Source organism: Triturus cristatus, chromosome 4_1, assembly GCF_964204655.1.
Source record: "Triturus cristatus chromosome 4_1, aTriCri1.1, whole genome shotgun sequence".
In the NCBI taxonomy this organism is placed as follows: domain Eukaryota; kingdom Metazoa; phylum Chordata; class Amphibia; order Caudata; family Salamandridae; genus Triturus; species Triturus cristatus.
Genome location: NC_140585.1, coordinates 658,855,758 through 658,880,480, shown reverse-complemented (window position 1 = coordinate 658,880,480; position 24,723 = coordinate 658,855,758). Strand labels below are relative to the sequence as shown.

The window sequence follows — 24,723 nt, the reverse complement described above, 5'->3', positions numbered from 1 at the left end:
TAGCCACGGAAGGAGGAGAGACGAAACCAGTGTCAGGCGAAGTGTCTAGACCACTGGCCTGCCCCAGCTCATCTGCCCAGTCCTGACTTAACTGGCAATGCTGTGCCAGAGGGTCCTCAGACCCCTCCCAGTCCTCCCCTTCATCCGTGTCCTGGTAATCAGGCAGAAATGACGGAGCCGAGTCATAGGCGAAAGGCTCACCCATCGACGCCGGAGACGGTGCAGAGCGGCGCTGCTCAGACGCCAGACCCGGGCTGAAACCAGGAATGAGAGCGACACCATGGGGGTCGGCGCCAGCGGAGGAGTCGTGAGGTCAACTGGCGTCGACCGGGATTCAGGCCTGGATCCCACGGGGGCCAGCGGCGTCGGGACCGAAGTAGACGACGGCACCGGGGACGAAGCCGCCGGCTCACTAGGACGCCCAGTCGGACCTGCGGGGTCCGGCAGGCCTCGACGGTGGTAAGAGAGTCCTCATGGCCACGAGGAAATCTCAAATTTTGCCCGGAGTCACATGAAGCCCAGGAACCGGAGGGTGTGGGGTTGGATGCAACTCCTGCGGAGCCACGCGGGTGGTGCCACCCGAACCATCGGCCGAGTCGCATGACCGGCGAGGGGCGCCAGAAGAGCGATGTCGCTTCTTCGACTTCTTTTTGCCATGCCTCGACATACTGGAGTGTGAGGATTTGGACCCCGACAAGCGGTGAGGACTGCGGCTCCGCGACCGGCCCCTCTGCTTCCTCTTCAACCGGGACCTCGAGCGGCTGCCGGATCTTGAGGAGCTTGCGGGACCGCTCCTGTCTAGGTTTCGACGTCAAGGCTCGGTAGTCGGGGCACGACTTGTCATTGTGGTCGGCCCCAAGACAGTAGAGACACCGATGGTGGGGGTCGGTCACCGACATCAGTCGGTGACAGACTTCACACGGCTTGAACCTGGGCATCCCTACCGGCACCAGGAGTCGAAGTCGACTCAAAAAAGATAGACAAAATGTCCAAAACGTTAGTCAAAAAATGACTAAGGGTACGCTCTTCCCGGACTCGCGCTTGCTGGCGCGAAAAAAAAAAAGAATGGACGTCAGCGCGCGAGGGCGGCGTCTAAGTACTCAGACAACATCATCCCGGCGATCACGATACCGACGACGGACGCGGAGCTGCAGACGATGCCTACCGACGCGCAGGGGTACTGCTGACGAAAAAAACATCTGGATCCAGCCTGACGCCTGGAGATATCCTAAGCTAAGGAATCTAACTAACGTGTTTCTTTCAGATTCATACACTCACAGGAGCTGTGCAACAACCTAACCCACTTGTTCCACAACAAAATCGCAACCATATACATAAACTTCTAACCCCAACCCATACCTACGGACTTCCGACAGATACGCCACCACCGTAACTGACAAACCACACACTGACCACTTGGAACATCCTCTCCACAATGAAATCCATCTACTTGAAAGCTCCCACAGACCCATACCCGCACTACATATTCAATCTCGGAAACCAAAGGATCACCAAGGAACTCACCAACCTACTCAACACATCAACATTTCCAGATGCCTGGTACTCAAAAACTACCAACCAACCTCCCTGTTCTCGTTACCAGTGAAGGTTCTGGAAAAGATAATAATCAACTCATGGCACACCTGGAGCAGAACCAGCTATTCAATGCCTCCCAATTTGACTTTTGCAGCAATCACAGCACTGAAACTGGCCGGATTGCTGCCACCGATGAATCTGAACCCTCCTCAACAAAGGATAAACAGCAGCTCTGATCCTCCTCCACCTCTCGGCAGCCTTCGACAACGTATCCCACAACATGCTGATCAAAAGACTCCAACCAATCGGCATCCAAGGGAACGTGCTCAGATGGATCACCTCCTTCCTCACCGGAAGAACTCAGATGGTGCACCTCCCACTTTTCACTTCTGAACCCAAGGAGATAATCTGCGGTGTGCCCCAGTGCTCATCCCTCAGCCCCACGCTCCAACGCATACATGAACCCGCTGGCCAACACTGTCGGATACCACGGTCTCAACATAATTTCCTACGCAGACGACACCCAACTCATCCTCTCAATCACCGACGACCCAACCACCACCAGAACCAACTTCCTTCGATGCCCGACAAACTTCGCCGACTGGAAGAACAACTGCCGAGACGAAGTACTGATCTTTGGCAACAGGAGCAACACATGGAACAAAGCCTGGCAGCCATCAGACCTATGATCCGCACCTACTCCATCTGACCATGCCAGAAACCTCAGAATCATCGACAACAAGCTCACCATGAAATCGCAGATCATTGCAGTCTCCTTCACCTGCTTCCACACTCTGCACATGCTAAGTAAGATCTTTAAGTGGCTACCCCTTTACACATGACAAAGGGCCTCATCAACAGCCAACCGGACTACGGTAACGACCTCTACATAGGAATCACTGCACACCTACAGAGACTTCAGACCATACAGAATGCCGCAGCCAGGCTCATCCTCGGCCCTCCCCGACGAACCCACATCACACCCCACCACAGGCAACTCCACTGGCTCCCTGTACAGAAGAGATGCCAATTCAAGCTGCTGACAAGGCTCTACACAACCAAGGACCCGTATACATAAACTACCGCCTGAACTTCCACCAACTGTCGAGAACAAACGCTCCGCCTCCCTTTCACTTGCCCATATTCCCGCATCTACCAAAGCAGAAGTGGAGGACACGCTACATCGCAACAAAGACCTGGAACAGCCTTCCCACGCACCTCCGGGCCTTCACCTCACTTCCAGAATTCCTAATGGCCTTCAAGACCTGGTGTTTCAAATAAGCCTTTGGGACCTGTAAGCATCTGGATACCCTATCAGGGGATTAGCCACGCTTTATAAATGCAGATTGATTCTTTACTTCAAAACTACAGGGTCTGCCATTTTTAACGTCTGCTTACTGTCCTAAAGATGGTGCAGCTTATTAATTAATCCAGAGACAGAAATGTCAATGTGTGTCCCACTTCTCGTTTCTTTTGCGCATCAAGTGCTCAATCGTCTACAAACATGCAATTAAGAAGAATGGAAGATTGACAAAGAAAACATTCTCTGCAAGTGTGGATTAGGACAGATGTGACTCATATAATTTGACATTCAATCAAGGCTCCTGGTTCAGAAAGAAATCCACACGCACTCCCTGGTATGGTGCAGTTCCAATTCAGTTTAATAACATCCAAAGCATGGCAAGCAGGTTTACAAAACCCAACGCGTTTTAGTCAACTTTGACCTTGTTCACGGGTAACAGTTATTTTTCACTCTTCTATTTTTATACTGATCACATGATGTTACATTTTGCTTAGCCTTATGGTCCTTGTAGTGTAGCGACCCTCGTAGGATTGTTATTAACCATTTTATCAGGTGTCAATTCATATGTTTTAAACAAGTTTATATCGCCAATGGAAACAATATGAATATAGGTGCATGTACCAATGCAGTCATTTAATAATCAAATCGTCATATTGACTAATATTGATAATCAACTTGTACCATGCTCCTTCGCCCTCTAGTGGGCCATGAATGAGTATATCCGCACTCTTTATCTCTCTGGTGAGTAATATACTTTTGGACAATTTACCTTATGTTTTGAACACCTGATGTGTGAAAATTAAAACATAAATCTATATTACCATTTTTTCAATTGCTTCAAAGAGAAAAGGAAGGAAAATTCAGATGAAAAAGGAGGGGCATGAAAATCATAATGGGGCATGTTAACCTGTGTCCAGATCGTTTCATTCTTTCATAAATGTGAGTGCATCTCCTCGTCTTTATTCAAACCATACGGGGTCAGAGTCCTGAACCCTAGGATGTGGCGTGATTCTTTCTGTCTTAGTGTCTTTTCGCGGTTGCCACCTCTCACATGACAACCCACCGTTTCGACAGCATATATGCCCTGTGTTTTGGAATACGTACCCCTTCTTTTATAAAGAAAAAACTTTGAACCAATTGATCATTAGTAAGGTCAACGTTATTTGAATTAAATGTTCTTCATGGGTGCGCCTCCTGTGAATATTAATTTTTGTTCAAGTAGTCTACAGTCATAGTTTAGGTGAAGGTTTGGTTCAACACCTTTCAATTATTGTCTTATTGCAAATAATCACAAACATTTTTTTTTTTTTTAAATGATCCCCCTTGGCTGCACTTTATTATAAATGGACCAAATAGCAACATAAAAACTCCGGCTGTGGAGAACATTATACCCTGTCCACAGAGCATGCTGCACTAGCTTCAGTCTCTTTGTCCCAAAGCTATTACAAAACCTTAAGGCAGAACATTCAGAGCTGAAGAGAATGGTGCTTTCCGGAGTACCAGTGGCTCCGCCCTCTCAATTATCTGAAAAATACTACAGCATTTTGTTCCATAATTCAATAACAGCAGATGTTCTATGTAAACCGGAATCATCACACAGAGTATTCTAGCTTTTCCACTGTGCCAGCCTTCTTTTGATGGGCTGAAGAGTGTATTTTGAGTTTCCTCCAATTCTATACACATTCCATCTGTGCAAAGATAATTCGGCAAAATCCATCAAGCGAATGAAGCCTTATTGTGGCACTTGCTTGTCCCCACTCTGTTTGAAGCTCTACAATTTTCATCTATTCATTCTGTACGCTCCAAGCTGTTCTCCGTAGGCAAGACATTCAATTTCTGAAGGTAGTTTTAGCTCTAACATTCTGTTTTCCCATTTATGGAATCTGCAGACACCTACCAGACAGCACAGAGACCAAGAAAATTCCCTTCTGCCTATCCAGAGACATCACTGTCCCCCCGCTCCCATGTAAGGTACACTTAATCATGTTGATCTAATGAAAGCCCACTGCGTCGCTTGGACCTTTTTTACACCCAACGCTTGTCTCAGACAACTGTATGTTTAGGATGTCAGAAACCCACTCGCACAATGGTTAAAGTCTCCTAGCGCTACCCTGAAACTCGCTCCTTCTACAATCAACTTGCTCTTTTTGATTCAACGTCTTTCAGCAAAGAGCCCAATTTCTGGATTAAGATAACTACGGACACTTTTCGCACATCTTATTTTTGTTAGTCTTCATGTTATAGCACTAATGACACCCAATTATTACTGTGGCAACTGCACAGCAAACAAGATAGGTTTAAGCAGCGAGAACTGGAATTTCTAAAAGAATAAAGGCAATTGGACATAAACATCCCATAAATAATAATTACAAACTGCTTTACTACCTTGGCAGAGGAAGAATGTATGGAGTTGAAAGCGGTTTATTTTATAGTGTGCATTCCATAAACAACAAAAATGCAGGAGTTCAAACACCCAATGGTCAGAAAGAAATAAGTCGGAGAAAGCGGGGAAAAATTATATATAGCCAGTTAGGAAAAGGAATTTAAAGGACAGATTACACCTTCTATGCCAATAGGTGTATTGGGATTAAACCATCACAGATCTACACTCCTTGATGGCACAAGAGGACCTGAAAAACGTTGCTGTTACAAAGGCTGTTCAAAGAGAACCACAATTAAGATATAAACATACAACGATGTGCCACAATCAGAAGGGCTGGGTAGATAAGGCAGGAAAGCTGAATGCCGCTTTAAGGGATGGCACCTTTAAGTAACTAAAGAATAGGGAATTCAACAAGTACAAGATCACAGGCTTACCTTAGTGATGCAAAGCATGACCACTATGCATAGAGCTACAATGCATAAGCCACTATTGGAAAACAACTCAAGAGTTTTAGTACAAACCAGAAATATTTTAAGCTTACCAGACCTAAGAAATTTACAGTTTTCATTGGAGTACAAGGCGGTGAAAAAGGTTATCAACGGAGATTAATTAATGTGCATTCAAGAACCCTAACAAACTCCATAAAGATTCACACCAAACCTTGAAAATACACTTTTATTAAATTAGCAAATTGGGAAACTAAATGTACTTTTTAGTGAGCTGAAATCAACCATTAATTGCATGAACATTTCTTAAACACAACCCCAGAATTCTGCGTAAATTGTAAGACCAGGAGCAGAGAAAGAGGAGCTAAGAACAGCATTGATAGGACATCAAGAACGAGCTCTGAGGCGCATTGAACTTTGACCCTGGACTTCCGTTCATACTGCAGATGTAATGATGTCTGTAAAGGGTGGGTAATACTTAGTTGTTGCATGTCAAGCTTGGTCTCCTAAGGCAACCTGAAACAGAAGGAAGAGTTATGGGAAAAGCTCATTCACAATGAGGAGAAAAAAAAGTGAACTCCATGCTGCCGCAGAGTGACCAACGGGAGATTTAGTAGGCAAGGCAGTGCTGGCTGGTGTGTGTGGCTTGACGAAAAGGGGGCAAAGGGACGGTTGACTGGGCATCAAAATACATGGGCCTACACAGAGTACTAGAATCACCATGAAGATAACGTTTACTTACTATTTCCTCCTTCCCATCCAGTTGGGAAGGCAATTCTACTTGCCTGAAAAGGCTGGGAGGAGACACTATATGCAAAATCAGGGTTAAAGCAATAAGTTTGGTAAGAGCTTCCTTGCCAAAGACCTATCTTTAATGATAAAATGCACCTAATGCTTTCAAACGGATGTAGGTTGTCCCCAATTGCTGCAATACAGATTTTGGAAATGGGCACATGCATTTGCAAAGCCACTGATGCGTCCTTAACTCGACTAGATTCGACATGAATTTTTACTTTGACACTTAGTAGCCCATGGTGAGACCACTGTAGCTAATGTGAAGAGGAGATAACTACTTTTCAAGAATAATTTCCGACACCTTTCAGGTTGTGTGGAGTTTAATAAAAAAAAAAAAAAATACTGGTTGAAAGACCATAAAGATGACGGAGTGAGCAGACGCGTTCGTCAACCACTCCGCTCCAGGCCCATATATTCGCATCTTTTAGCAGCACCTCGGGGCTTTGAAAGGGCCTCAAGTTACACCTAGGACACTGAGCATCTCCCGCCGAACAGAAGTCTGGCTGTGTCCCCTGGAGTCTGTCGTGGGGCAAATAGACGACCCGGCGTTGTTGAGCGGGGACGCCTGGGCCCATGAGCTCAGGGCCGGGCACTCTCTAATCGAGGATCGGCTGGCCACGGCAGGCTGAGTTAGAGAGGCCTGACCGCCGGTGAGCGGAGCTAATGCGCAGCCTGTGGTTGCTGGCCTCCATGGGGCGGGCCGGACACCAGCAGCTCAGAGTGATGATACCGGCGAAACGGAAGGCCTTCACTGCGACAGGCCCGCCGCGCTCAGCACGGCCTCATCGGAACCAACAGCCAACTTGCGGTAAGAGAACAGGTGGTGCCTGACCCCTCCCACACCACGAAGACGTGCAGTTTTTGCTCCATACATTGAGCAGGCGGCAATACCCCCTCCCGAGGCCTACGGCGGTGAGAAGAACAGGCCCACTAGCCTCAAAGCGGGTCGGTGGAGATAGGCCGATTGGACAGCTGGAAGCGGCAGGAGTGCCTGTGGCCCTACCCACCCTCAAGACACAGCACAAACCCAAACGGCGGGACTGGCTCCTGGACGGGGGTGGAAACCCACATAGATAGCAGAGTCTTGGTCCTTCAGCAAAGAGGGTCGGTGAAAGCGGGCTGATCAGACAGCTGGAAGCTGCGGGAGTGTCTGGGGCCCTACCCATCCACAAGACATAGCACAAACCCAAACGTCGGTACTGGCTCCTGGAGGGGCAGAGCCCACATATTCAGCAAAGACTTGGTCTATCAGCGGACTCCCAGATCTGCCCCTGGGAACGGTGGGTCTGAAGGTGTTGCATTTTGGAGGTCACAACAGCGCAAGATCAGAGATATATACACATCTCTAACCACTAGTATATGTAGTAGACCTTTGTACTTACTAACATTCCTATGTGATTTTTGAGTTTATCTGTTTGTATCTCTTCCTTGAGTGACTTTACAACTTGTACATTTGCAATTTTTCTCTCCTTTCACTCCACTTGTACATTTGAATTTTTTTTTCTGTTTGTATCTCTTATGTAACTCATGTAATTCAAAGTCCTTATGTAACGCAACTGGTTCTTTTGTAAAGCGCTCTGACACCGGGTAATGTTCGCGCTATATAAAATCGCATTAAATATAAATGTTAGTCAAAATATAATATCAAAACCACAGAATTGTGAACATTTTGCAGATTAACCATTTATGTCAGAATTTCCATGTAGGGGAACCCGTGCAAAAAAGACTGAAGGGAAAAAGGTCAGTGGCTCAGAAAACAAACATTGGCATAGCCAATAGGTCTCGCCTTTGGGACCTTATAAGTGTTTAGTCAGAGATATTGGCAATGTTTTTAAGGTGTGTTGTAGAGCAATGTAGCTGCTGTACGAGAAGCACATATTGGCGAGCACAATAATGAGGAGCCTGGAGACAAGCACACCAGCAAAAGAGCATCACAGAGTGCACATTGCACATTCAAAGCTGTTTTGCACCACATTTTGCACTCAGGACATCGGGATAGGTCTTGTGTGAATAGATTTCATGTTTTTTTGTTCAGTGCCTAAAACTGGGGATTTACCCGGGTTAGCTGCCTGAAGCACCAGACAAACCCATGGGGCTCATTGTCGAGAAATCAGTGGTGTGCGCGCTTTCCACTCCAGCGACGCAAGTCCAGATACGCTGTTCAATTCACAGCAGCGCCCACAGGTTTTTTTATTTTTATTTATTTCGCCCACATTGTTTTTTTAATTAATTTTTTTGCCGTTTTATATAGCGCGAACTCGAAGCAAAGGTATCAGAGCGCCTTACATGAGCACCAGTTGCCTCCCACCGGACTCGAACCTGGTTCCCCAGCGTCAAGGTCGGCTGATCTGGTCGTTAAGCCACATCCTCTCCCCAAAGGTTAACCTCCTTGAGTTATAAAATATTTCATTTCATAAAGCTTTATTCGGTACATATCAAGGATAACCATAAAAGCACGTAATAACATGCATACATAAGCAAGCAAAAATGCAGGGGTAATTAATTCAATAGACACACAAAATTTTAAAACATCATACTTTTCCTAACATCAATTGATTTGTGTAAAAAGGTAGCAGTAAAAAAGCAAACATCCGGATTATGCATATTAAAAAGCAGTTTCATAGCATTGTTAACAGTACGGACTCCATATTTTACAAGGATCGGTTTTAAATAAACAATGCGGAAATTCCTATAGAGGTTAAATAGCAAAAGAAAGTGCAAAGTGCATTGTTTAGATTGACCGTCACAGGGACAAGGGCCAACCAGGTGTTTTTTAGGAGACGGGAAGGCCACCAAATGATGTACTAGCCCTAGCCTCAACCTAGTAAGGACAAATCTATGCGAGGGTCTGGTCACCTGACTTAAATATGATTGAAATCCCGCGTAACCCTCAAATTTATTATAAAACATGCAGGTGGACAGTAAACCATGGCCACTCACCCGCCTCTCTGCCTTGTAGTTCATGAATATGCTCTTCATCTCATGTTTTGACATTGCTACGGCAGCATATGGGTCAACCAAAATATTTATATCAAAGATTTCCAGGAAACTGTGTATTATGTATTTTAACCAAGGGATCTTGGAATGGTTATCCAGAGAGAGACAGTCGTTAATTACAGATCTATTCAGGGCTGTCTCCTCCTTTTGCCAGATCGAGCGCCATAACATTAACGGTCTCAAAGATATCAAGTCGGACAGATAATTGATCCCTAATTCTCTGTGGGTTAAATCATTTGGGGCAGAATTTGGTAAACACAAAAGCTTTTTGAGAAAAATATTTTCCTCAATTTGCAGGCAGCCATTAGAACAGTGCCCAGACCCCAGCCCCATATAAGGCAATTGATACACATTGTGATTGATAAATCTGCAACATATCCCTGATGCGTCTGTCGCCTATCTTAGCCGCAAATCTAAAAACCCCATGGGCACTTTTGCCCATTTTGGCCCGCACATTGGTAATTTCATGTGCCCAGATTCGATCTCTGGCCTCTGGCATAGGTGATTCCCAGGTAACAGAATTTGTCAACTTGAAGCACTTTCTGTCCATCAATGAAAAAGGAGTGGAATCTCCTGCGGCCACCCCCACAGACCATAGTATAAGTTTTAGTTTTGTTTATAAGCAGTTTCCTATCCCTGATAAAAACTGAGAACCTGTCAATCAAACGTTGGAGGCCGATGGGGGTCCTGGACAGTAACACGGCATCGTCCGCATATAACAATACCGGCACGTCAAGGCCATTGACATGTGGAGCATCGGCACTGATTTGTTTTTAAAACTGTATCTACCTCATTGATAAAAAGTGTAAAAAGCAAGGGTGCAAGGACACAACCTTGTCTTATACCACTCCTAACCTTAAATTTAGGAGTGCATTCCCCATTTACGCCGTAGCGGACACTAGTTTGAAGGTTATCATACAACCGGGCTAGAAAGAAAATGATACCTTCCGGGGCTCCAAGTTCAAGCAGCTTCGCCCAAAGAATGGAGTGATCCACCAAGTCGAAAGCACTACTTCGATCTGCAAAGCAGAGGTAGAGAGAACCCGGTTTAGCCTGGGTATACTTCCCAATAAGCAAATCTAAGTTTAAACACTGATCTAGTGTTCCTCGCCCTCTCCTAAAGCCATACAGGGTGCTGGCCATGATACCTTTCTCCTCTGCCCATTCTTCCAGCCTTACCAGCAGTATCCTGCTCATAATTTTGACAGAGGAATCTAATAAGGAAATAGGGCGGTAATTTTTTGCATCCCCCCTATCCCCCTTCTTATAGATCGGGATTATAATGGATTCCCCCCAGGTCGATGGGACACCGTTGCTCACGGCAGCATTAAATACAATAGTTAATACGGGGCTTCACAGCATCAGGACAGTTTTATACACATCGATGGGAACCCCATCCGGCCCCTGGGCCTTCCCCCCTTTGCTAGCACTAATGCCTTGTTCGACCTCGGCAATCGTGAAATCCAGAGGGACTATAGGCCAGGAACTATCATTAACACAGTGGGGGTTGTCAGACTTAAATATAGTGGAAACGTGAGCTACCCATGCCTCACTGGAAACATTAGATGTAAGCTCAGGGGCCATATCGTCTTTAAGAAAAGGGGAATTAACTGTTGCCCAAAATAACGCACAGTTAGAAGTTTCCGCCGCCTCGGTCAGCTTTTCCCAGGCCTCTTGTTGTAACTCTACCTTCCTGTGCTTAAGGGCTAATTTATAATCAGATCTCAGTTGGATTACCGCTTTCTTATCTCTCGGCCTAGCTGCTTAGGCCTGCTTTAGTTCGGTAAGCATTACAGTACAGGTGTGATCAAAACACCCCTTTTTGTGAACAGTTTTCCCCGAGCCAATTTTTGTAAACATAGTGTCAATAACTTTGTTAATAAACATAAAATTCCTTAAGATGCATACTGGGTCATAATCAGTATTTAAGATGACATTAATTTCCCCAATGCACCCATTAACAATACTTTTTAGAACCACCTCAGATTTTTCTCCTTTCCATCTTAATCTCACACCGTTGGGTCTGTGGGGTTCGATGTTCATCACAATACGCGAAATGGGAGAAGGCCTGCGTTCCCAAATGGTAATTTCTAGAATTATACAATTATGGTCACTCAGAGTTTCTTCAATCTTTGGGACCTTACATAGCGGTGTGATATTAGATGATACACATATATGATCAATCACCGTATTTGCATGCCGTCCGGTATATGTGGGAATAGTATCACCAAGTTCGTTCTTGGCCAAGGCCAAAAGTTCTAAATCATGATCCGCCATTATTTTATTTAGTGACTCGCTATATGAATTATGAGGGAAGTGCAAGTCATCTTCCTCTAGATTGCTTTTAACCCCACATACCCCTAGGGTGGACATTGAACAAGTAGGAATGTTAAAATCACCCACCCAAATAAAATCAAAAATAACATTTTCCCCTGCAATCAATTCACCTACAGCGGCCTCTAAATCCTTCACAACTTGGTGCCGCGTGTTATCAAAAACATTATTATAATAATGAATTAGAAGAACATTGCGGGCTTGTTTCTCATACAACCATAAAATCTGTGAGTGGGCCCGACCTTATTAACAGAAACCAAGATCAAAAGGCCTTCCTTTGCTATACCAGAGACCGAACCCTGTGCTGGTAGATTATAGGAGACGTGACCATCATAACTAACCAAATCCTATAAAATATATTATTTGATTGTTCGTTCTCTGCGTAATGCGGTTTCTTTTATGTGTGATTATCTCTGAAACTTACATGTTGTACGTGAAGCAGAGCACTGAAGGATTTGAAGACTAACAACTGTCAATAACAATGCCTAGAAACGACAAGGTGCCGAATAACGCTATATGCAAAGCTAGTGTGGTGTGTCCCTGCACATGTCAAGTCTCGGGAACAAATATAGTGTGCAGTAGTGCACCTAAGAACTGGAAGACACCCCTCACCCCAATCTCACCCAACCCGCAGTGTTTTTGTTGGTGGGGGGGGTGGGGCGGGGATGCACAGTGGCATCATGCAAACTGTTGGGGCCACAATTGCAGAACGCGGTGAGGAGCCACGGGTCTCCCTTAAGTCACAGATATTATTGGCCCTGTGGCGACCCCGTGAAATACTGGAGTCTCCTGCAGGGCAGGGGCTACAGAGGCCTGCGTTACACTGGTATTCCTGTAGGGTGTGCTGGCCGCAGCATCGCACCCGTCTCCGGCCCTCGCAGCGCCGAAAACTCAAGACTTTTTAAACATCAACTACATTGTATCAAACAAAGAAAATAAACCAGAATACAACGACGGATACCCGGAGCAGGAGTCTTCTTCTCAGTGTTAACATTTGTTTGTTTCTGTGTGTTTCATCGAGTAGTGTTTCTGTTACAATAATCTACGTCCGTGCACATCACCATCGGGCACTTGAAGCCAAAGGTTGTCCACCATCTAAGGATGTAGCCCTCTGAGGCGAGGTCACGTGGTTGGAAAATCACTCACCTATCCCTGCACTTATGGCACGTGTTTTAATACTTAGCTGTTGAACCGGATTTAAGGCCAACATATTTGTAAACCAGCTGGGTTTAAATGTGTGCAATATGAATGCAGAAACTGTTGTGGAAGAGTCCTGCTGGTGCAAAGAGCCCTCGCGCTGCGTATGACTCAGGCTGCGTTGGCAAATAGTGGAACCCAGTCAAGGCTTGCTCAAGATCACACACATATGTGAACGGGTGAAGAAGCCGGGAGTACAAGTCGGTTCTCCTGGTCACAAAGTGAATAGGTGCGGTGCACGCGCACTGCAAAGAATGCGAGGTATGCAGCTGGCACCCAGCCGCGCTGCTGCTCGCTCCCAAGCGCCTTAGGCCAGGGTAGAGAGAAGGCCGGACATGAACCCGCCTTTGGCGAATTGCGTGCGGTCTTTCTTAGAAAGACGCACGCAAAGGTCCATAGCGTGGTCAGAGTTGAAAGTCCTTACTAGAAGCATCGGAGAGCACTGCATGCGCACTGGCTCAGGCGAGACCTAAAAAAACCAGAGCAGATAGCTGAACACTGGAAGTTATTATCAAGTTTTCACCCACTGTTAGGAAAAACTATTCAATTACATTAATATGCATGTTGATTGCACTATTCCCTTTCTCATGTTTCTCCGTTAAAAAAAGAGAACCAGTTTGTCTGAACCATATTTATTTATATTTTTTAATTAAATTCTTTGCACAGTTAATTAAAACAATTGCAATGGTGGTGCCTTCAATACATCCTTGAAGGCAGTAGTCATACTAGCCATCACATTTAAGATAAAATCATTATTCATAAAAGGCATTCTTGCACAGTGGCCTTTCTAAGAATAAAAATATTAAAATTGGATTTAAGACGTGCAAATTGACTTAGTGTGATGATAAACTCTGGGGCATGCCATAAAGTAATCGATTATAAGTTTTTGAGGAACGGAAACCGGTTTGGGGAGGACTTGCCGATGGGAAGGTAAGTCTTCCAGGATTCTCACATATGTTTCGCACCTTGCAAGCGTTTGAGTATCTGTTCATGTATAACAAAGTGCTGATGCCTCCAAGCATATGTAGATGCCCTTTTTTTTAGGTATAATGACTTCAGAAGATCTCCTGGGGGCGTCAGAAGGAGGACAGCAGCACAAAAGGTGGAGCCATGATTTGGACATAGTTGCATAATCTACATTCCCCCTCCTCTCCACGTGGGGCCCATTGGTTAAAATCGATGGTTCGCAGGCCTAGGAGTTGCATAAACATAATATTTATGCGAGCCAGTGGGTTTAAGCGGTCTGAGAGGTATGGTTGCGGTAACACTCAGAGATAAGAGTCATTCAGAACAGGCAGAATAGTTGACGATTTTAATGTCCGGAAGTCCAGCTGGTACGAAATTTGTCTCGTCTGCTCGTTTATGGCCCTTTTCCAGACTGCGTAAGAAATGGAGTCTGATTTTAGCGACAATTAGTCAATTTGTAGAGATCTTATAGCCTTTTTGATTTGTCGGTTCCATGAGTTTCCGGGACTCGCAAAGGCTTCTTTTAGGCGAGCTTTGAGGGTGTTGTTCGGGGCTTTTAGTACCCTTATGTAGTATTTCAGGGCATCTGCCTCGCATGAAAGACATTTTCTTGAGTGGCCCAGCTCGAGTCATAATCTTGCCCTGCATGTTTATTTGGGGAGTCGAAGCATTTGTTTGCAAGTCATGTTTTGGGCAGTGTCCAGATTAGCCGTGCAAGCCTTGGGGAAGGCCTGGTGCCCGTAGCTTAGGGAGGGAAGAAGGGTGGCTTTTATAAACTGAGGGGCTGCTAATGGTCTGATTGAGACTCGCTAAACCATACACCCTGGTGGTTGTTCTTCGGGTGTCTATTTGATCTTTACGAACCCAATGCTCCAGGTTAAAAATTCTGAACCATATGACTGTGCTTGTAAATACTCCCAACAAACACACCAAATAAGGATCCACATTTTTTTCTTAGTTCATCAAATTTATACCTCTTCATTATTTGAGAGATTTCAAGTTATCTTGTTGTACCCAACACAAGTTTTGTCAAATGGGCGTAACCCAATTACTTTATCAGGGCTAAAAATGTTATCTGGTGAATAATATTTCTTCAGATAGGTAGGTACTATAAATCCAAGTGGACGCAAGTATTCACAAAGTCAAGTAGGATTTGTAAAGCGCGGATAATCACCCGCAAGGGTATCCGGGTGCTGAGGGTCTTGCTGAGGCAGGTGGAATTAGTTGAACAACCAGGTCTTGAATGCCTTCCGAAATCCTAGGAGAGAGGTGGTAGTGGTGCAGGGTTCCAGGATTTTGGTTTGAGAAATGGGAGGTACCACAATTTGTCTCAACACATATGACCTTGACAAATGATAAAATTGTAGAGAAATATGTATAACAGTATCTGTGTTTACAATTTTGTACAATTATGTTTCTCTTGTATTGTATAGCACTCCGACACTCTTGGGTCGTGTTCACGCTATATAAAACTCTTTATAAATAAAGATAAATTAACTGCCATCACTTCAAGGTGCCAGTACGTATTCGGTCTCTCCCATTACCTTTATTTTCTTGGGGGAGGGGGAGTCTTCAGTTCTACCAGTCTCTATATGATTAAAGGTAAGGACACTCGGGTAGGAGTAAGTGGAGCTTTATACAAACCCACGACATCCCTGCAGTGAAGCAGTAAGAGTTCCAACACTCTCGACTATCCTGGAAGGGTGGGATTGTGTGGGGGGGGGCGTGAGGGGGCAAATGCAGAAGACACACCCCGATAAGAATACACGGGTAGGTCAACCTGAGAAATGTGCCAATGTCCCTATTTCTATGTAGCACTCAACATTGAGGTTACCTTCATGCTGGGAATTTGAGCAGCAAAGGAACCAAGGGATCCACATACAAAGAGGAGCTAAAGAAGGAAAAATTGGAAAAAAGGGGCGTGTACTCAAGTCAGTCAAAAAATACCCCCAAGAAACCCAATTTCCTAACACTCCAAAAACATATCATTTAAGATAAGGACACTTCGAAGACTTCTACAATAAGGGTCCTATCCCCTTGGCTTAGGGTTATTCCCTCTGGGGATGAATCTGAAATACAAACCAGGCGGGGTGTCAAACAATTACCAAGGAGAGGAGAGGAGAGGGGAGGGAAGAAGGCAAGAGGAGAGACAGGGAAGGGTAAAGGGAAAACAAAAGGAAAAGGGACTGAAGGAGACAAGTGAGAGGGGAGAGACAAGAGGAGGAAGGAAGAGGAAAGGGGAGGGATGGGAAATATAGGAGTAGAAGAGAGTGCAGAAGAGCTAGGGAAATAAGGGAGGAAAGGAGAGGGTAATTGGAGGGAAGGGAAAGGAGAGAGAGGAAGGGGATAGGCGGGGAAGGGAAGGAAAAGGATCGAGGAGTGGAAAGGTATGAGAGGAGAGGAATGGAAGGAAATGTGAGAGGAGAGGTAAGGGGAAAACAGATGAAGGGGAGAAGAGATGAGGTGGAGAGGAGAGGAGGCAAGAGGAAGGGAAGGAGAAAGAAAAGTAAAGCAAAAGAAGACAAAAGGGAATGGAAAGGAAGACTGAAGGGAATGGAAAGACGAGAAAAGGGAATGGAAAGGAAGAGGAAAGGACATGGAAAGGAAGAGGAAAGGACATGGAAAGGAAGAGGAAAGGACATGGAAATGAAAGGAAGACGTAAGCGAATGGAAAGGTTTAGAAGGGTAGAAGAGATGGAGTACAGAGAAGAAGGGAAGGCAAGAGGAGGGTAGATGAAATGGAGGGAAGGAAGGGATTGAAGGGAAGAAGATACAAGCGATAAGAGAAGAAAGGAATGGGGAAAATGGAAAGGAAAGGAAGAAGAGTAGAATCAAAGGTGAAGAAAGGGATGGGAGTTGAGAGGAGCTATGGGGAAGGGAAAGGAATGAGAAGAGAAAGGGGAGCGGAAAGATGGGGAAGAGGATGGAATGAATTCGGAAAGGACAGAAAATTGAGAGTAGGGAGGGGGGAGCAGAGGAGAGATAAGGAAGTAATGAAGAAAAAGGAAGGGAGTGACGAGAAAGGACGATGGGAAAGGAAGGGGGAAAGGAGGATATAAAGTAAAAAAAAAGAGAAGAATAAGGGTAGGAAAGGGTGGTGAGGGGAGAGGTTGGAAAGTGGGAGGGATGGAATGGAAAAGAAGAGGGAATGGATAGTGTCAGGATGGGGCTGAATGCTACAATCACGCCGCGCAGTTCGTTAGGACTGCATCGAGTTTGGGTTAAGCCCTCCCTCTGCAATTTATGGACAAGTATTTAGAGCTTTAGATTTCGTTCAAAGATGGCCGCCGAGTTTTCCTGACTAGCCCATTGCGTTTGAAGTCTCGCGGGATCACGAGACTTCGTCTCCTCACGAAGCGCGTCTTGCTGCGCACTTCAATTTAACCATTGTCGTGTGAGGGAGCATTAGTTCACGCTCCTCACAAAAGAACTCCTGGCACTAGGAAATTCATTTGTCTCCGCAGGACTGTTGTCAGCGGATGGAGACGCATCTCAGAGAGAATTGTAGACTTAAAGTCTGAGAGAGAAATAACCTTAGTCAGTTGGAGAATTGAACCAGAGTCGTGGCAGTAAGGAGAAGTGGTATCAGAGTTCCAGAGTAACTTCAGAATATCCAGGGTCTCTCGTCCTCCGGTAGGCTTACCGTTGAGTAAGGAGTCCGCCTGGAGACCGGCAGCAGATACGGTGAGAGTGTTCACTCAGTTATCTCAAGTAGCAGATTCAGAGAGACTGGTGTCCAGTTCATTCTCCATTCAGCAGAACTTTGCTTCGTCTCAAGCTCTGTCTCCCCTTACCGCCCTATGCGCTTTTCCTTGAATTTTCCCTTCCTCCTGTCTATCCTTCCCTGTCCCTTTTTGCACGTTACCTTGAGAGCAAGGGAGACTTGAGACTTCACTGCAACCATCCTTCCAAGCAGCAAAGACTTGTAGTAGAAGAAAGAACTACAGGTTCTCAGAACTACGGTTACGAATTGTCATATCTGCTAAGAACATAGACTGGTAAGAAAGAGTAGAAGAGTAATGTTATGGTTGAATCTTGAAGGAAGTAAGTGGAGAGTAACCCAGGGTTTTTCTGTGCATATACAGGTTATACAAAGCCGTAACCAGAACAACATTGAACAATATAAAGAGAGGCAATACTCAAGCAAAAGATCTGGTAGGAGAAAAGCTCAGATAGAGAGAGAGCGAGTGAACAAGATCTGTTAAGTAGGTTAGAAAGGGTACTGAATGGCATTCTGTCTCCTTCTGTGCATTAGGTCTCCCAGAAATCCCGCTGAAGATTGAGGAGGGAGCCAGGCCAGCTCGAGTGTCTCTTTCTCTGTCCAACTCCCCTTTCCCCCTGCCTGGAGCAGCTGAATTAACGCAGTGAGCTCTGGGAGGAGGGCATTGGGAACTTATCTTCATTCTGCCTCCGTGGAGAGTTCCGTTTGGCCTTCTTGACAGATAGGAGGAACAAAGGGAATTGAAGGGGAGAGAGAATGGAATGAAAATAAAGGAGGGGAAGGGGAAAAGAGTGGAGAGGAAGGGAGTGAAGGAAGTGAAGAGATAAGGAACGGAAGGAAAGGAAGTGTAGAGATATGGAAAGGAAGGAAAAGAAGCAGTAGGTACAAGATCAGCTATGCAGCAGTGGTACCATGACCCAGGGCTGTAGCCCATTGCACCCCAATCATTGATACAGTGCAGAGTCAGGTGATCTGTAGCTTCATGACCCCAGGACAACCCCTTTTCCATTCCTGGACTTTCCTTTTATTTAATTCTGGGAGTTGCAGTCTTGGCTCATAATACGTAAAAGCAAAGTTTGGGAATGGACAAGGTGTCACCCTAATCCATGGCACGGGGTCACAATTCCTCTAGCATACATCGGGGCCCCTGGTGACTTACTGTGCCACAGTCTGCAATGCATAGGAGCACCAATGCCTAAAGAGATGGTAGAGATCTGTGCCCACGGTGGTGCAAATTCTGCGACACGAGAAGCAAGCGCATTTTGACACCAAACAGAGCAGAATAGCCGGCGAGAGTGACTTTACTTTGTTTTCCTCACTGTGATTAAGCAAGCGAGGCCACGCGGCTGCGAAAGTGAAAGCAACCACACAGAACAGATGGCACCCTGCACGCCCCTGCTCTCTCCCGCAAGCTGCAGGCCGCCACATGCACAGGTGAAGGTCTGGAGTGATTGCAAGAGGCCCTCTCCTAGAGCTACGCATGTGCGCTGCGCTAGGCGAGACCTAAAAATAGACGCTGTGGAAGTTTGGATATTTCACACAAGTTTTACAAGAACACCACTGACTGTCACTTCAAATGCGAGAGCCTTGTTTACTACGGGGTCCCCAACCTACCTTTCGGCAAACTAGCATAAAACCTGTGCACAACATGGTTTGCATAGCACTCCAGATTCGTTGTGTAGATTCCCATAATAAAAGAAGACGGACTTCTAAACCTCGCATTCCTTTTCTCATTTGGTTGGTGTTCGTCTGGTACAATTGAGATTTTCATCCCTTGTGGCTTCATTTTTTGGGAAACACGGAAACAATTATTTTTTGTGAATTGTCAGGTTTGGTTGATATATGTTTTTTATTAAAGAACCTGAAGCTGAACTAGCAGTTTAGGCCTGCCCTTTGCTTGAATGCACTGTATTTTTACCACAATGCAATGAATACCATGTTGGACATTGATGAAGTACATTGATGTATTATTCTTGAAAATGATCAATAAAATCTGTTCACAAAAAACAAAAACAAAAACAAAAAAAATCACATAATATCTCAATTTTCTTTTTTAATTGTTTATCATATTCAGGAGCACCGAGACGCTTCTCTTGCATAGTTTGAGAATAGCTATGTTGCCTTTGTATCAGGTTCTCAATGTATTCAGAGGCCCTTCTGAAACCAGCGCTAGTACATCGCAAAACTGACAAAGCAATGTTAAAATGATCATTAGCATCCTAGACCACAAAAACAGTATTCAGAAAACGACACAGTATAGTGTATAAAGTGATCTGGCAGTTACCTGGATTTCTTATGGCTGTTCTTTTTGATAGGTGTGTCCTTCTCGCTTTTCTCCTTTTCCACTTTTTCTTTCTCCACCTTCTCTTTTTCCACTTTTTCCACTTTTTCCTTATCTTTCTCCTTTTCCTTCTTCTCTTTCTTCACTTGTGTAGGGGGAACAAACTGCTGGGTAACCTGCTGTGAAACCAACTGGGCAACCGGACGGGGTTTTCTGCACATGAATATATAGATGCACGAGTGAGACAAAAGGACCGGATTTACAGGCAGACTGTCCAAGATACGTTATGACGGTCTATAGCAAAAACACGCATGATTCACAAACACCTTTTGAAAAAAGCATAACCTTGGGAATCTATATCCTCAGGCTTCACCCTACATTTCAAGCAGATTTCAGGCATTCACAAATATCCTCTATATTTACTCCTGGAAACACTGTCGATGGCAAACATTCATTTGCGCGTATTTTCCAAGTGGTGCAATGTCTGTATGAGTTCATCAGTAAGCAATACCCCCAAGAACATTTAATTTCTTCCCCATGGGCTCACTTTGGAGAAACCTCTACCACCATACCTGTATGAAATCTGTTGGTGTTTTCTGTGAGAAGTTGGCCTGATATATGAGGTCACTAATTCTAGTGTACACCTTGTATCAATCCAAACAACCCTTATGGTGATTGGTTGTAAAGTCAACCTTATAGACCAGCTATCCTAGTGGTAGCATGGACAAGAGCAGTCTTAGGCTAAACTCTGAATGGCATGTGAAGCCAGCTGTTATACCATATGTAACCCCTTGAATACCAAATGAAAGGACACCACAACAGATATATATAAAAATAGAATGTATTTATTCTAGTCAAACCCTCAGCACTCTTTATGAGATTCGAGGTAAGTACAACACAGTCTTATTTAAGCATACATTAAGTCACACAGGTAAGTAATACAGTTAGGCCCTAGGGGCCACGCAAACCATATACTAAGTAAGTGGTATAAGAACCACTGTCACGAACACAGGATAGGCCTAGGGAATCGCTGGGGCTACACTATACTACCAAAGGTTAGGAAGTGGGAGGCCCACGGGATTCAGGTGCAGAGTGGAAACACTCACGCGTAATGCGTAAAAGTCGATAGAAATTGTAAGTATTAGAATTAAACAGTTTTAGGACACTTCTGGAATAGCTAGAAAGTCGAGACTCGGAAACTAGACCCTAGGATAGTCAATACCCTTGTGAGCACCGGAGTACTTAAGTTACCTAGCCCACGGGCTGCGAGTGCATAGGTGTGAACTTGTGTCGGGTTTCGTCGTTGACTTCTATGGATGCCTGAAGGAAAGTTGCTGACAGGCAGTCAGTGAAGAGTGTCCGGTGGATCCCAAGGATGGGATCAAGATGGAAGGATACCTGCAAGCAGAAGGGACAGAGTCTAGGTCACCAGCCAGGAGCCGGGAAGGAACCAGGAAGGAACCAGGCGATGTCGTGCAGATGCAGGTGAAGAGGTGAAGCTTGTCGCAGCAGCCACGGGTACCAGGAGGCGTCGAGGACGACCAGGACCAGGAGGCGAGCTGTCCCACAAAGGCACTTGCTGTCGGCGGCATCGATGTCGAGTCGGGACCCAACAAGCCTTGGCAAGCGGAACCCACGCAGAATGGAGGACTTGCTTCTGGTGCAGACCAGGAAGGTCTGTGGTGCTTCTCTTTCACAGAGGAGCGGGTGCCAGTCTGGAGGAGCCGGACCAGCAAGATGAAACACAAGGTTCGTCGTCGCAGAGGCTACTAGCCAACGGGCCAGCAACCGGACAACACGTCAAGCAACTCAGGTGCAGAAGGGCCCCACGCAGAACACGTGAAGTGTGGGGAGCTGATCTTTGCAGATGGTGCTCGGGATTGGGGCTTCTCAATTCCCCAAGCACAGCCTCGAGGAAGCCTCAGAAGTCACGCTAGTCAGTTGCTAGCCACTTTTCCCAAGTCGCCGGTCCCACGCCTCCACGGGTCTCAGCTTCGCTGGAGATGTGGATCTGGATCAGAGGTGTCTGGAAGTCACGGCGCTGGTCAGTCTCTGCAGTCGTCCCTCGTAGGATCAGTCGCAAAGCAAGCAGCGGTCGCTGGATGGTGCCTGGTTGCCCAGGGTGGTCACTCCTTGGCCACAAGGGAGATTTCTTCAGTCTTCTTCCTGAGGTCGAATGTCGAAGGTCCAGAGTTTCTGTTCAAGTTGCAGATTCAGGTTAATCTAATCTAGCAGGGCTCAGCTACCTACTGATATACTGGGCTAGTGGGCTGGGCTACCTGCAAGGTCCCTCCTATGGGTGGGACCAGGAAGGGGAGTGGCTACACCCCCTTTCCTTTGTCCAGTTTCGTGCCAGAGCTGGGGCTGGAGTGCCCCAGCACCGGTTTGAACTGGACTATGCATGGAGCACCTTGTGTGCCCCAGGCATGTCTCATTCCTTTCAGCCCTCCCTGCCCCAATACACTAAAGTCTGTCTGGGGAGGTGCTAGCACCTCCCCAAGCAGGAAACCTATTGTCCAGGCCTCCCTGGCTGGGAGGGCTCCCAGCAGCAGGAGGTCAGACTCGTGTCTGTGGCAGCAGCATCCATTTTGTGATGCTGAGGCTTTGGTGAGATTTAAACAGCAAAGTAGAATTTTAACATGTCTCTCCCTCTAGAAGGGAGGAATAATATCCTCATCACCAGAAATGGTATGGGGTATTATTCCAAAGTGTTAGACACCTTACACAACATGTTTTTATAAAGCCAAACCATAGTTACCATAACCGTTTAAGATTATAAGGTACTTTAAGAGTATATGGTAGGCTATATCATAGAACAGCTATAAGTACATGGTTCCGAACGCTGCAGACAGGCTCAGCTCATGCTAGAGCACCATCTCACATGTTACCAAGCACTCTGCCTCCAAGATTGTTAAGGCCTGCCATAGGAGTGGCTCACAGGTACACATGTGTCTATTTTAAGGGTAGATATAGGTATACTATATCTAAGCAAAGGGCGATTACACGACCTTGCCCCAGCTGAGTGATCAGCCAGTTGTGTCTGATTGGAAGGCCAGACCAGGGGTGGCACAATACATGCTGCAGCCCCTGGGTGGCCTAGGGTACACCTATGCCCTGGGTACCTAGGGTACACTGTACAGGGTCCAATAAGGTGATCCTTGCCAATTGGGTATGTACCTAGGGTACATGGAGTCCATTTTAAAGAGAGAGCAGACAGCCTGAGACCCTGAATGGCAGGATCTCAGGCCAACTAAGTCGAAAAACCAGCTAGACACTAGGCAAAAAGTTGGGGGTAACCATAGTCCGATATCCACCGTCCTACATTTTCTATACATTAAAATGCTTCAAGAACATTGGAGTAAACATTTTCTAGGTGTAACAGTGTTTCCAGGGCGAGAATGGCCCATCAAAAATGTCAGTGAATGCCACTTAATTTAGAGTCTGAAGGTATTAAAAGACATCTTCCTCAACATCGCTCTGCACCAATCCCCAAATGTACAACCACAGTCTACATCTCAGGTTCTTAACCTTTTGACTTCTATGGACCCCCACTGCACCAGGACTGGAATCTGGGACTCCCACTGCACATTATTCATGTCTAGAGACCTTCACTGAGTCATTACTAGAAGCCGTGGACCAAGCCTAAGCAGTTTTTAGGATTTGAACCTCATAAGAATATACACAAATCAGTATACATCAAGCAAATACTTAAAGGACGAAGTGTTTTATTTAATTCACATACAAATATTGAAAAATCAACATTTTAAATCGGAAGGTTGGTTCGCTCTCTGAATTCCGGGCCCGATTCTCAGAACTAACTTAAGACAAAATCCTAAACTTACTACCATTTTCGTATTCACAGAAGGCACTTACTCATTTTGGTATTCACAGAAGTTAGGAGTCCTAACTTTAGGACTCCTAAATGCCTTCTGTGAATACCGAAAGTCTTAAAATTAGGATTTCTCTCAGTTTAGGAGTCCTAAAGTTAGGACTCCTAACTTTACTACTACTAAACTCAGAAAAATCCTAATTTTAAGGCTTTCGGTATTCACAGAAGGCATTTAGGAGTCCTAAACTTAGGAGTCCTAACTATACTACTACTAAACTGCAAAAAACCCTAATTTTAAGACTTTAGATATTCACAGAAGGCATTTAGGAGTCCTAAACTTAGGACTCCTAAATTCTGTGAATACCAAAATGAGTAAGTGCCTTCTGTGAATACCAAAATGAGTAAGTGCCTTCTGTGAATACCAAAATGGTAGTAAGTTTAGGATTTTGTCTTAAGTTAGTTCTGTGAATCGGGCCCTCCGTTTTTAAATTATAAAAGACAAAGCGATATGCTAGACATTAGCACAGCCCTGTCTATTTCGCTCCCAATGCATGCTCTCTTTTTGTAACCGCATAGCAGTGCTTCAATGGAGGCAGCCAGTCCATACTAGGTTCTGTCTGCAGTACCTGACCTTTTTACTCAAATCAAGCAAATGATACCAACTTAATTTTTAGCCCCCAATTCCAAATTCCTCCTCATCTAAAGATTTTTTTGTGTGAATTTTTATTTGACGTTTTGCGTTTAATTTACATACACTTTATTAATCTGCTAATATTATTTAATCTTCTAAACAGTCACGGACCCGAGTAAGTGTAACAGACCACAGGTGAGGAACTGCTGGATTATAGTGCTAATAGAGCACCGAAGCAGTCATGCATCCAGGTGCGTTCGTGGTATCACAAAACTACTACTCAGTATGGAAAAGTTAGCAGCCC

The 24,723-nt window shown here is 45.4% G+C and overlaps 1 protein-coding gene across 2 annotated transcripts in view; it reads right to left on the bottom strand.

The window, feature by feature from the left end:
* Positions 1–24,723, bottom strand: part of YAF2 (YY1 associated factor 2) — a 199,991-nt gene that overhangs the window by 46,923 nt on the left and 128,345 nt on the right. For both annotated transcript variants that reach the window (XM_085653071.1, XM_085653072.1), the window contains one exon: positions 19,963–20,172. In XM_085653071.1, the coding sequence (XP_085509197.1) occupies positions 19,963–20,172 (210 nt within the window). The remainder of the gene's footprint in view (positions 1–19,962; positions 20,173–24,723) is intronic.